Source organism: Manis javanica, chromosome 2, assembly GCF_040802235.1.
Source record: "Manis javanica isolate MJ-LG chromosome 2, MJ_LKY, whole genome shotgun sequence".
NCBI classification, from domain to species: Eukaryota; Metazoa; Chordata; class Mammalia; order Pholidota; family Manidae; genus Manis; species Manis javanica.
Window position 1 is genome coordinate 179,763,129 of NC_133157.1, and position 14,528 is coordinate 179,777,656.

General features: G+C 35.0%; 1 protein-coding gene across 3 annotated transcripts in view; it reads left to right on the plus strand.

The window, feature by feature from the left end:
* Positions 1–13,817, plus strand: part of INTS8 (integrator complex subunit 8) — a 60,718-nt gene extending 46,901 nt beyond the window's left edge. The window contains exons 17-27 of one of the 3 annotated variants that reach the window (XM_036995403.2): positions 1,911–2,095; positions 2,509–2,542; positions 3,186–3,242; positions 3,317–3,378; positions 6,002–6,120; positions 7,236–7,339; positions 8,070–8,120; positions 9,631–9,704; positions 9,784–9,848; positions 10,006–10,049; positions 13,623–13,817. In XM_036995403.2, the coding sequence (XP_036851298.2) occupies positions 1,911–2,095; positions 2,509–2,542; positions 3,186–3,242; positions 3,317–3,378; positions 6,002–6,120; positions 7,236–7,339; positions 8,070–8,120; positions 9,631–9,704; positions 9,784–9,848; positions 10,006–10,049; positions 13,623–13,739 (912 nt within the window). In that variant the 3' untranslated portion in view covers positions 13,740–13,817. Of the gene's footprint in view, positions 1–1,910; positions 2,096–2,508; positions 2,543–3,185; positions 3,243–3,316; positions 3,379–4,872; positions 4,996–6,001; positions 6,121–7,235; positions 7,343–8,069; positions 8,121–9,630; positions 9,705–9,783; positions 9,849–10,005; positions 10,050–13,622 lie in introns of those variants that run through there. The other 2 variants (XM_073229854.1, XR_012128323.1) reach the window with 2 other exon arrangements.
* Positions 13,818–14,528: the final 711 nt, after the last annotated feature.

Consider the following 14,528-nt stretch of genomic DNA (forward strand, 5'->3'; position numbering starts at 1 on the left):
GGATATTCTTTGTCCTCAGGCGCCGGTCCCAGGCACCCGCTCACCAGTCCCGCCACCCTGCCTCCCTAGCACTGGGGTCCCCGTCCCTTCAAGGCTTCCAAAAAGCGCTCGCCAAAAAGAGAAAAAAAAAAAAAAGGGCGGGGGAACGCGCGACCTCCTCCGTCCTCAGGCACCGGTCTCAGGCACCCGCCCGCCGGTCCCGCAGGGAGAAACGCGGGATATTCTTTGTCCTCCGGCGCCGTTCCCAGGCACCTGCTAACCGGTCCCGCCACCCTGCCTCCCCAGCAACGGGGGCCCGTCCCTCTAAGGCTTCCAAAAAGCGCTCGCCAAAAAAAAAAAAAAGCCGCTCCGGTTTCTCTCCACCCGCCGGGAGCCGGGGGGAGGGGCGCTCGGGTCCCGCCGGGCCGGGGCTTGTATCTTACCCCCTTCGCAAGGCGCTGGTTCCTTGCAGGTGTGGATGTGGTCTGGATGTTGTCCTGTGTCCTGTGGTCTCTATTTTAGGAAGATTTTTCTTTGTTATATTTTCATAGCTCTATGTGTTTTTGGGAGGAGATTTCCACTGCTCTACTCACATCGCCATCCTGGCTCCGCCCTACCATTTTTAACTACCGTTAGGAAGCAGTAGGATTCTTGAACATTTTCTTAGAAGTGATCTTGGAGATGTGGTTCTATAGGAGTATGTCTTTGTCCTTAGCGGATGCATGTTAAACTATTTAGCAGTGAAATATGGCTGCAACTATGTTTAATATAGCTTAACAAACAATATGTGTATATAGATCTATAAAGCAAATATGGTAGAATATTCATAATAAGTGAAGTATACAGGTACTTACTGAACTATTCTTTCAATTTTTCTGTGTTTAAAAAATTTTTGTACCAAAAAATTAGGATTTTCATCTTTGTCATAATCCTGCCTCCTTGTTAAAGAAGCTACTTTAAACAGTGGGACCCCATTATAAACATTTTCTAGGTCCAGTTAGGGAGCTTGGGTTTTTCTGATGGACTTGAAATGATCCTTGCCACTTCACCCTTTAAAAGAGCAATGAAGTGTAAGATTTAATAAGAACAGAAGGATAGAAGGACCCTTTCTTCCTTTGAAATTATAGAGGAAAAGAAATGTTGAATTTGGTATAAGCCTTTATTTCTCTACATTTTGGTCCTGTCATTTCTCTGCCTTTTGCTTTTAGGTCTTTCACTCTTTCTTTCTGGGTTCTTCATATACACTTTGATCCTTAAGGCTGCCTTTATGCAGAACAACCACTTTCAGTAATTTGTCCTTCCGTAATTTTAACACTTTGTATCAGCAGTAGCTCCATCCGCTATTGCTACCATTTTTCTTAGAGAAAAGTTGCTTTAAATCTTGTTTCCTTTTTCTGCCAACTTCAATTTCCGTGTTTCTTTTCCTCGTTTTTTCATTAAAAATTTTTTTGCGTAATGATTAAGGTGTTTGTGAAATGTAAGCACTGTTAATGTTCCAGCTTTTTACTGCAGTTAACATTGTGGTCTGTGTGTTCCATTACATGCTTACCCAGTGGGATTATACTCGATGTGTATTTAGCAACTTGGTTTTTTTCCCCACTTAGTAAATCACATACACATACAGTAAATCACATTATCTGGATTTTGTTCTCATTAGACTACACTTGTTTTGGTTCTCATTACACTGTGATTGTTCAGAAACAATGAAGTTTATTATGGTAGAACCAGAGGATCCTCTCCTTGGGTCAGATTCAGATCTGCCCATACACAGTGAGCTATAGATTCCTCAGTGGTTGTATAGAAGGCATAACAAAATACTTGTGCTTAGAATATTTGGGCAGTTATCTGTCTTTCTTCAAGTGTGCCTTAATAATAGAACTGACATGTTATTACAGTTATCTTTTGTATATCTTTTGTTTTTCATGTTGTAGCTTGGACAGCTTTTAGCAGCTACATGCAAAGAACTTCCAGGCCCTAAAGAAAGTAGACGGACTGCTAAAGACCTTTGGGAAGTTGTTGTTCAGATCTGTAGTGTGTCCAGTCAACACAAACGAGGAAATGATGGCCGAGTTAGTTTAATAAAGCAGAGGGAATCTACATTAGGGATAATGTATCGGTATGTTTCTATTAGTTTTTTGTTGCTTATTATTTATTCTATTCATACTATTTCAAGAGCACCTACCATTACTCTTATATATCATAAGGATGGACAATATAAGGATTCGCTGTAGCTGATCTCTAACAGACATGTCTGATAATGGCCACGTTTGGAAATACTTTATGTTTATATGTTATTTTAAGAGAATTATTTATATAATCAACTGAATTAAAAATGAACAATGTCTACAGTTGGATAGTTCTGAAGATGTCATGTGATTAAAACGGAGGACATTTTTTTAGGTTAGTATACAAATAGAATATTCTCTTTCATACATGTGGAACTGGAGAGTTAGGAATAAAATTATATCCATAATTTTATTTTTAATTTCTGATGTTAAATGTGCATACAAAAATTTGTGTTTTTTGCAGGAGTGAACTGCTTTCTTTTATCAAAAAATTACGGGTGAGTTTTATAAAAATTGATCTAATTACTATTGCTGATTTTTGTGGAATATGACTAAAAATATTGAGTGCTTACATACTGATTATTTAAGTGATCTGTTAATGTGCTTATTTAGTGATCATTTTTGAGGATGGGATAATCTGAATGAAGAATTTTATTTTGTATTTACTTAAGCATGTTTTAGTGAATGGAACAGGAAGTTGTAAAGAAGTCTTCATAATAGGGATAGATGTGTGAAGCCAAACTTTTTTGTTTGATATGATTAATGTCATATTTATTTAGTGCACATAACAGAGATTCCATCCTTTAAATATTTTAAGGAATAAAAAATGAATTTTTTTAGAGGTAGCCGAAGGTATTAGTTGGAAAGAGGTCTATATACTCAGTTTGAAAGTTATGTGAGAACTGGAGCACCATATGCCAGATATCTAAATGTGGTAATTTTTGTGTAAATTGTGTGTTGTGATTTCTTTCATGAAATTAAAAATAAAACTGATCTTTGGTGTGCACTAACCTAAAGCAGATGGTAAACTTCAAAAGAGTAAGAATCCTTTGAAAGAAAATGCTTGGTATCCCTGGGGTGGATGGGAGAAATATTAAAATATATGTAGTATTTAAGGATTCTGTGTTTTCTTTCTCATAGGAACCATTGGTTTTGACTCTTATTTTATCACTCTTTGTGAAACTTCACAATGTTCGGGTCAGTATTTTATAATTTTATTTAGAAAAAATCTTTAAAAGAATTTTCTTTTAAATGACTTTTTTTTTTTAAAGGAAGACATCGTGAATGATATTACAGCAGAACACATTTCTATTTGGCCATCTTCCATCCCCAAGTAAGAAGTATTATAACTTATGTTTTATTAAATAAGTTATTTAGAAACTATGCTTACTAATATAACTATGAATAATTTGATTAAGAGGCTTTGATCTTTTAATTGTACAGTCTACTTTGTGTTTCTCTATTACAGTAATTATTTTCCTAAAAATATGGATAAGGCATAACTAAGAGCTAAGATATACCAGCCTTAAGTAGAATAAAGATCTTTAATGATCGTGATGACTTGTCAGTGGGTAGAATTAGAAAATGGAGTCTAATAAAAGAATGACTTTCTGTCAGGTTTCTAGCATCTTTTCTCGCTTATAAGGATCTATTTGAAAATGATTTAAAAAAAAAATTCCTTGTCAGTCTAACACAGTGCCTGACACTGTGATTATCAGAGACTCTCAACCCCTTTTAGTTGCCTTATATTCTTTAATTACTTTAAGAAATCTTTCCCCTTACTTTGCTCACCTGAGAATCAAATATGATGATGGGTGAAATTTTTTTTAGAGGAAAAAAAAAGTTCTTTTTTGGGAAGAAGAACCTATTTATATTTTTCTCTTCCCAAACATAGCAGCTTGTCACTAGAGTTCCTTTTCCCTCCATCCCTTCCCCTCAGTCTTCTTACCTTGTGTCTGAAAGGCAGGTCTTGGCCTTATTTTATTGCTTTTAATGGCATCTTTGGATTAAAAAATATTTTAATAGGTCGGTAAGCAGGCAATAGAAAGAGAGTAATTTTCTTTAGTGACCCTTCCCTCCACTTTCTGAAGCTTGCGTCCCAAAGGTGCACCATGCCACATGAGGCAAATGTGCTCACTCCATAACATTCTGATGGCAGCTTTTTAAAAATAGAAAATTTGATGTAGTAGACAGCAATCCAGGAATCAAGTAGAGAGCATTTTGCCTTTCTAACCGGTGGTTGTAATACCTCTTTGATGTTACTTCTTTGGTCTAAGACTGTAAACTAATGATTGATTTTTCAATGTATGTTTATAAATGAGACAATATGGTTCAAGTCCCAGTCTGTCCACTTATCAGATATTATGACCTTGGATAAGTCTCTCTCTGTGCCAGTTTCCTCATCTGTAAAATGGATATAAGAAAAGTACCCACCTCAGAATTGTTCTCTGTGCTAGGTGTTCAGAAAAAGAACTGGCATATATTATAGTAGGCTTACCCATTATCTTCACAATAAAATTACTTTAATATAAGTTGACCAGGAAAAGATAAAATGTGACTAAATGTTTGACCAGAAAAAGTTTTTGAGCAAGATTCTTTATTGACTCCAAGAATAGTGTGAGGATGCATGGATCAATATTACTATTTGAAAATTGATTATGTAAACAGAATTCTTAGACTTGTAATATTTTGTTAATTTCTATAAAATATTATAAACCAGCTTAACTCATTTACTTGTAAATAAATAATTGGTTATTTGCTAATATCACAAATTATTTCCCACTATACTGGGAACACTGGTAAGTCATGGTAAACTCTAACCCCTCAGGGCAACAGAGGTACTTTGTCCAAGTTCACCTTATAAATGGTAGATCCAGGACTTGAACCTCAAGTGTGTTTGAATCCTCCAGAGCCTGTGTTCTCTACCACTGTGCCTTACTGCTTCTGGGAGGTAGGAGCTATCAGCTGTGTTTCTTGGGTGCTGGCCTAGCTTTTATCTTCAGAGTTCCATCTTCTAATTCTGTATCTCAAGACTTCTAGGTTTAAGCAAGCTCAGAGCAGCTGGCTCCATTCCCTACCCTTTTTTTGATTATTGGCTACTGAATGCACTGAAGAGGGTCAGTTGCCTAACTGTGAGGGCCAATGAAACTTCCAATCCAGGGGAGTTACTGGTACAAGAAGCTACAAAGGGGATTTAAGGACACATAGCAGTATTGTTAGTGTTTGAATCCTGGCTTTTTGTGACTTCTAGATACCAGAACTTAAAAATTATTTGGGGAAATTTTGTCAGTTTGCTTTTTAAATTTTGGTGTCACTACTTAGTTGGTGAAAAGTGGAGATGGGTTTTATCCTACCACTTTAATTTGCTTTTTAAATTGTAAAATATATTAAGATACAGTGGACCCTTGAACAATGCAGGGTTTGGGGGTACCAACCTTCTGCATAGTAAAAAATCTGTTAGCTTTTGACTTTCCAAAAATTTAACTAATAGCCTACCATTGACCTTACCAATAACAGTTAATTAACACATATTTTGTATGTTATTTGTATTATAACTGTTATCTTAGAATAAAACAATTTTTTCAAATTGGAAAATCTCCAAAAATTTTCTGTATATCAAATATGTATCTGCATATTAATAGACCTGCATAGTTCAAACCTGTGTTGTTCAAGGGTCAGCTGTACTTTTCTAGGGTGGTCTGGTCTACCTTCTTTGGCATTTTGGAAAAAAAAAAAAGGGAACCAAAATCAGATTGTAGTCAACTTATAAAAAGCTTATCACACTTTGTCAGACTTAGTTGTTTTGACAGTTTTTACTCCTAGTAATGCTTAACATTGTATTTACTATGGTCACCTGAATTTTGGCCAAGTCTTTTTGTTATTGTTTATAAATAAATGTGTATATGAAATTTGAAGACTCTTAAAATAGAAATTAATGTTCATTGTCTTTCTTTTAGCCTCCAGTCAGTGGACTTTGAAGCTGTGGCAATCACAGTGAAAGAGCTAGTTCGATATGCCCTTAGTATAAATCCAAACAACCATTCCTGGTTAATTATTCAGGCAGACATTTATTTTGGTAAGTGAGATGTACGGCTGCTTTGTGTTCCGTCTTTGTGGCATTTTTACAAGTGAAAATAAATATTTTATTATAACACTTGACTAAACTAAAGTTGTGTTTTTCACATTATCTAACTTCTTCCTAGATAAAATTAAGAGAATAAAACTAATTGTGAAATGTTATGTGTTTTTCTGTGTATAACCTTTGGTTCAGATACTTTTAATTTCATGCTGACTACATTTTTTCTGTTTTTTAAAAATAGTGACTGTTTAATAAGTTGATAAAACATTTTTGAGAAAAGAGTTAATGTTTTAGCTTGCAAAGTGGCTTTTTAAAAGTTCTAAATCTGTCCACTCTTGGTAATTATTTATATACTTAGAATTAGATTCCTAATCCTCTCATACTTCTACTTATTTGTAATAGATTTTCCAACCTGATAGCAAATTTCCAATATTTCTGTTAATATAACAGATCAAATAAAATTTCTGACTGATATTTCAGGTTCAGTTTTTTAGGAGTTGGTTTTTTTTTTTTTTTTAAGAGAAAGTTCAAAATATAAGAATAGAATAGTATAGTGAACTCCCATGTATCTGCCATGCATGTAGTCACTCAGCACTAGTCTCATTCCATCTATACTCTTCCCCTATGGTGTCCTACTGTGTCCTGGATTACCTTTGAAGCAAATAATTGCCAATTTTAATGCTCTTTTTCACCTGCCCCCAAAGGAATTTATTACCAATTGTAGTATCTATATTCAGAATAGATTGGCTGATTATAAACTACCTCAGAAATTAAGGTGTTTCTAGTATGGATATTTGGAAAATAAATACCTCCAAATATGAAATTCTTTATTAGTAAGTTTGATAAGAAATCCTAGTTAAATTTTTGGCTAAACAGTTTTAGAAGGCAAAGAATCTATCACATAACTTCCTTAAAGTGGTTCAAAAAAATAATAAAGGCAGTTATTCTCAGTGTTGTCCTGGATAAGTGCTGTCCTTACCTATATCTGTGGCTTGAATCTGTTTTTGCCAACCTATGAAATAATACTTGACACATTACCAAAGAGGCTCTGTCTGTTTTTCCAACTGTTGTATCTAGTGATAGGTAATTCTTTATCCTGTTTTGTATTTCAGCAACAAATCAGTATTCAGCAGCTCTTCACTATTACCTCCAGGCAGGAGCTGTGTGTTCTGATTTCTTTAATAAGGCTGTGCCCCCTGATGTTTATACAGACCAGGTAGATTAATTTTGTGGGTTTTCTTTCTCCTTGTCTGTCTTTGAATATTCTTCCTGGGCCTCCTTTTGGGTGAGTTTTTAAATGTCCATGTATGTGGTGGTAACTCCCAAATTGATTGCTTTAGACCAAATTGCTCTCCATATATCCAGTGCCCATAGCCACTTAGATTTCAACAAAACACCTAAAACTCAATCTGCCCCAAACTGATTTCAGCATCTTACTTTATTGGTCTTCCCCTACCAAAGAAACAAAAAACCAACCCAATTTACCAAACACCTCATTTTAACTATTTGAGTTAAATTAACTAAGTCCAAATCCTGAGTGTCCTCTTTAACTGATTCTCCCACCAACATCCAGTTAGCCTTCAAAGCATATTGATTGTTCTCCTAAATCTCAAATTTTGTTCATTTTCTTTAGGTATGTATTGCTCTTTCTTTTGGTTTAGGCCATAATATCATTGAGTAAGTGACATTTTTTAGAACTTACAATAAATGCCTTTTGAGATAAAATTTTTAGTGAACTAGTATTTTAGAAATTGAAAAGTTGTATTTTTTAGATTCTCAGCAAAATTGAGTGAAAAAAAACCTGAATTCTCATATACTCCATCCCCAAACATGCACAATCTGCCCCACTACTGACATTCCACATCAGAGTGGTACATTTGTTACAATTATCTTTGGTTAAATAGATTAACTAGTTTTTGAAAATAATCAGAGTTTTGTTTTTGTAGGTAATAAAACGAATGATTAAGTGCTGTTCTTTGCTGAATTGCCACACACAGGTTAGCTTACAATGTTATGATTCATTTATATTCTAGAGTTTGTACTATATTAGCATTTATAACAAATATAAAGCATTGGACTGGGAAGTAGCTTTTATTTATTTTCCATATAATAATTGCTTGAATTTATGGTGTTGAGGAATTTGGTCTATTTAAAATTTTTTTAGGAGTTTATAGAATTTTACCTAAAATGAAAGTATGAACTAGGAAACATTGGTTCTTGAGCCTTATAGGTGGAAAAGCAGCATTCTCAATTTTTTTTTTTAAATATTGAAGAGTAGATATGTACATTAGTCATTAGGGAAATGCAAATCAACATCACAAGATACTACTCAGGCTCAACTAAGATGGCTATACCTGAAAGACAGTAAGAAATGCTGGTGAAGATGCGGAGAAATGGGAACCCTTATATGTGCTGGTAGGAATATAAAATCAGACAACTATTTTGGAAAAGTTTTGTAGTTCCTCAAAAATTTAAACATAGAATTACCATATCACCTCGCAATTCCATTCCTGGTATATAACCAAGAAAATTGAAACCATATGCCCACAGCAAATTTGTACATGAATATTCATAGCAGCATTATTCATAATAGCCAAAAAGTGAAAACAGCTCAAGTGTTCATTAACTGATGAGTGGATAAATAAAATTTGGTATATCCATACAGTGGAATAATTTTCAGCCATAAAAAGGAATGAAGTTCTGATACGTGCTACAGTAGCAATGAATCTCGGAAATATTACATTGACTAACAGAAGCCAGATACAAAAGGCTTTGTATTGTATGATTCTGTTCATATAAAATGTCCAGAATATGCAAATCTGTAGAGTCAGTGTGGATTAGTGGCTGCCAGATACTGGAGGGAAGTGAAATGGAGGGCACTGCTGATGGGCAGAGTTTTTGTGGGGGATAACAAATGTTTTGGAATTAGATACTGGTGATGGTTTACAACTTTGTGAATATACTAAAAAAAAAAACACTGAATTGTGCACTCTAAAAGGGTGAATTTTATAGTTCGTGAATTAAAAGATCAAAAATATTTTTAAGAGAGATCAGCATAATGACCTACACACTTGACTGAAATGGATATATTTTCTGTTGTGCAGACTGACAGTCTAAATTTTGCCAAAATGAGCTGCTGTGCTTGCCAGCTATGAAAGATTTAATTGCATGATCTGTATGTCCTTGAATGTCATGATACTTTTGTTTGGTGGTTTTCCATTCTGTTCAGTTTTCAGAACTGGCTTTTTGCCAGCTTCTCATTCAGATAAACAAAGCTCAGAAAATTAATGATTTAGGTCACCAATGGATAAAATATTGGGCAAACATTTGTATAAAAGTTCTTGCAGTTAAAATCAGATGGAATTCATAAATATGAACTCATCCACTCAGAGTAATCTGCAAGGCCTTGTAAATAATATATTCTTGATATAAGAATCATTTAGAAATTACCCCTCCAAAACTAAGAGAGTCATTGTTGAAACTATTTTCAAATCCTTGTTTATATAGGTGGCAATTTTATGTCAGTTCCTCAGAGAAATTGACTACAAAACAGCCTTTAAATCACTGCAGGAACAAAACAGGTATGAATGATTTTTAAAATTAAATGAAGTGAAATTTTTCTGCCTAAGAAAGAAGTAGTAACTGAATTCTATTTTTTAGTCATGATGCTATGGACTCCTACTATGACTACATATGGGATGTTACCATTTTGGAATACTTGACTTGTATCCTTTTAGCAACATATGTGATATTAGTACAGATAATTTCCATAAATTAAAGAAGTATACAGTACTGTGTATTTTGTAAATTAAAACTGAAAGAGTTGAGTCTATTGTGGTATTTAATAGTATCAGATTTATTATTCTTAACTGATTTGTTTAGATCTTCATCATAAAAGAGGAGAAACAGATAAAAGACAAATTGCAGTAAGTTACTTTATGCCTTTCTTCAGTGATGTACTTAATTTCCCTGATACTAGAACATTGTTGAGATTTGGACCAACAAAAAAAGACCTTGTGTGACTAGTTACTGCCAGAGTGTGGTTATCTGTTTACTTTTTTAAAGATGCTGTTTTGATAATGTGAGCTTTTAACTAAATTTTATGTTAAAATGTTAGATTGTGTCCTCTTTGCTTCAGATCTTCAAGTGGTTTCCCACGTCAGGGTCCTTACAGTGGTCTACAAGGCCATGTATGACTTCACCTCTAGCTGTTCATCCAACCTTTCCCCTTGGGACTGTACCAACTACCACAGCTTCTGCTACACCAACACCCCTGCTATTATTTGAACGTTCCAAGAACATTCACTACTGAAGGGCCTTTGAAGTTTTCTCTTCTGGGAACATGCTTTAACCTCCTTTAGGGCTCTCCTCTTATGCCACCTTCTTGGTGATCATCCTTTGCTGACCATTTTATAAAATAGCAGTCTCTTTCCCCCTTTTCCCTCCAATACCATTATTTAATTTCCCTTTAAAATGTTTTCTCTATAGCAGTTCATCTATATTTGACTTACTTATATACTTATTTTTTGGCTATTTCTCCATGAAGGTAGGGACTTGGTTTTGTCATAGCTGATACCTAGAATGGTGCCTGGCCTATAATAGATGCCTAAGAGTTGCTGAATAGATTAATTACTTAAATTTGACTTATAAGCCAATATATATTATAAATTTTATGACCATTGTTTTTTGCCCAGCATTTGCTGCATTAGGATCACCACAGATATTTTCTTTACTCTTTCACTCATATTAACAGAAGTATATGCTGCTTATGAAGTGTCTATTAAAGCTTTGTACTTAGACTTAACTGTATGACCATTACTTAGATGAAACAGAATATAACATCTTTAAAAAACAAAGAGGAAAAAGAGCATGAAGCCAGCTCTACTTCACTGGAGGCTACTCTTGCTTCCATTTCCAATTTATCCAGTGCTTGGAAGACAATACTGAAGTGTTCCCAGTCCTATTTCCAAACCATCTCTACTTGTATCATTTTAAAGACCTTCCTCCTTAGAAGCATATACCTACGTCTTTACTAGCTCATCTAACCAACCTCCTGGTTAGCATCAAAAGATATGTGATGAACTTACCCAACATCACTAGCTTTACAGGTTCCATTGTCACCTTTACTCTGCATTAGCCACTAACACCCATAGCCATGCCTTATTGTCAGTCAGAATTGTTCTACAGATCTCTCTGCCAGTAATCTGTCCTTCTTTTACTTCCTAGCTCCCATGATCAGTGAATTATCCAAATTCAAGACCAATTTTCCCCTAGTCCGTCAGCCCTCTCCCACTTCCCCCACTTTCCCTCCTTACCTTGAACACAGCCGTGTGTGCACTCTCAGAGATGCTGATTTAGTTTATTTGAGATGAGGCCCTGGAATTGTTTTTAGGTGTCCCAGGTAGTTCTGATGAAAAACTAGATTTTGAGACCCCTGTAAGCTATGGTCAACTGTCAGAACTATTCTGATCAATACTTTTCAGCATCTCTTTTTTGTCTTTCACCTCACCTGGAAAAGTCCTAACCCTGAGTCAGTTAAGAAATGTATGCCTTTTCTTCCTGAGCCACTGAGTCCTGTTGGAGAAAGTCCTTACAACTATGTAAACTGGTGTCACTACCAAACCCTGGTGTCCACCCTTAGCTGGCCCCTTATTCTTTTCAGGGACTGTTTCAGACTTCCCCGTTAAGTCTCCTGTCCACTCTCTCTTTCCCATATTTCCTTGCCTGTGTTTGGAGTAGGCCAGGAAAAAAAAAACGACCAGCTCCTGTCTTCATGGAAGTTGCAGTCTTGGGAATTGTGGCCCCATGAGTACCAGCTTCAAATTCCTTTGAAGTCCATTTCCACCTTCAAAATAACCTATGGCTGTACTCATCATTAAGCCCAAACATTTAATAAAAAATCATTCCACTCCTTGATGAAGGCAGGTTTTTATGCTTTTGATTCTGTCCCTTCAGTGGCCGTTTGGTTCTCTCCTCTCCCATATAGTCCACCTCTCCCATAGCCAATGAACTGTTTCACCCTTAAAAACTTTGACTGCCTCCACTTCCTTCTCTTATCCCTTCTCTTTCTAGTTTTTTAAACTGCAGTTTGACTTCTATCCAGCACCACTCTTAACTGTTCTCTCAAGGGTCAGCAAATGCCAAAGCCAGTGGATACTTTCAGTCCTCATCCTGTTGTTTACATCTTCTTCCTCCTTGAAATTCTCTATTTTGGCTTCTGACATCATTTTTGCCCAGTTCTTCCCCTGACTGTTCTGTCTTTTCTTCTTTGTGATTATCTCCCTGTCTACCCCTTAAATTTGTTTTCCCCAAGAAGTTAGTCCTTGGGTTATTTTCTGATTGCCCTACATTCTCTCATCTATTCATGGTTTTGATTTCTAACCACATGGGACATATTAGATATATTATTTCTCTCAAATATCTGGCTCCTATTTCAACTTACACTTGAGACTTTTATAACCAGTCCTTTTTGGGATATTTTGTTTGAAACAAGTCTTTAGTTATACCTCACTACCAGGCTTTTCCACATGCATTCTTTCATACTGAAATGCCACCCTGTAACAATTCCTCCTACTCCCCTAACCTAAGGCTTATCTCTGAACAGTCTTAGCTCCCTTCAGGCTACATATCAGCATAGTCCTTGTTTAAAGAAGTTCTGCTTGTTTTTGTTTTATCTAAAGGTAATTCTAAGGTCCTAAAATATGCTCTCATAAAACATTCCATGGCAGAATAATGCTGCAGAATTTTAGTAGGCATACGGTATTTCTAATCATGAAAGAAATGAGTCGCTATATGATGTTATAGTGTTGAACAGCTAGCTGCTTTTTCATGTTAAAAAAGTGAAGATCTGAAATATGAAATTTTACTTTTTCAAACTGTTTTGTAGGAGCCTTACTTACTGGTATTTTTAGTCAAACTTACATGAATTTATTGTTACTGAAGATACAGTAGTCCCCCCTTATATGCAGAGAATGTTTCAATACCCCCAGTGGATACCTGAAACCACAGGTAGTACTGAAACCTATATATACTGTGTTTTTTCCTATACAGTATATAATTTGGGCACAGTAAGAGATTAACAACTAAAAACAATTGTAATACACTGTAATAAAAGGTATGAGAATATGGTCTCTTTCAGAATATTACTGGACTGACCTTATGTGTGAGATGATAAAAGGCCTACATGAGATAAAGTGAGGGGAATGACGGAAGTAGGCATTGTGACATAGTGTTAGGCTGCTTCTGGCCTCTAGACCATGGATAACTGAAATAGCAACCTTGGGGAAGACTACTGTAATTCCATAAACTATTGTTCGGCAAGTGATCCTTAAGTGTTACTGTAGTCAGTCTTTGTTAATTTTTTCCACATCTCTTAGTATTTATGATTAGAGGTTCAGTTAATATAAAACTACTTATGTGTTAACAAAGTTAGTTTAATGATTATGTATACTAGCAAGACTTTGACAGAGACTTTTAATACCACTTTTCTGTTTTTTAAGATTAAAGCCATCGGCCAGACAGAATTGAATGCAAGCAACCCAGAAGAAGTGTTACAACTGGCAGCACAGAGAAGGAAAAAAAAGTTTCTCCAAGCAATGGCAAAACTTTACTTTTAAGCAGTTAGTTAAAATTTTTCAACTTTTATTTTTAAACAGTGGGCTAAAACAGTATTAAAAGATTAAGTTTATATAATACATATGTACGTACTTAGTGGTGTTTTCAGACAAAATACTGAAGCATTAGTTTAAAACCAAAAACTATACAGAAGACTTTATACCATAACAATAGCTTAATTGATAATTTCTTCAAAGGAAGAAGAGATTTACATACCTAATACTAGAATAAACTAGAAATCAGTATAATTTCTTTTCTAATTAAGTCCACATTTGAGGTTGAAGTTTCATTTTTAAAAAAACTGAAAGTAGCTAGCCTATATACAGCAAAGTCTTAATTTTTTTTTTTAATAAATAAATTTGTAGGAGTCAGTATACATTTACTACTTCTATGCCTTAAGGAAATAGTTTAGGTCAAGTGTTAAGCTTTATCACTTTGACACTATTCTTAACTCATAATGTAGGAATTTAAAAAGAACCTTAAACAGTTTTGCAAATATAAATAAAGCCTAAGTCACACTAAAAAAAAAATCCTTAGGGATATCTTAGAGTAATAAAGTGGCTTTCTCATATAAATAGTTTGAGAGGATACTGAAGTTTTTAACCCAGATTGTGATATATAAGTTATAAAGCAACCTATGTCAAAGCCCCAAGGAGGAGCCACAACATTTATCTTGTTTATAATTTCTTTGGTATTCCCCCTGTACAGAGCATAGCTTAAACACCATGTTCATTTAAGCCTTAATGGTTATGGCAAGGCAAATAAACTAGTTAAACAGATTAAAGTTCACC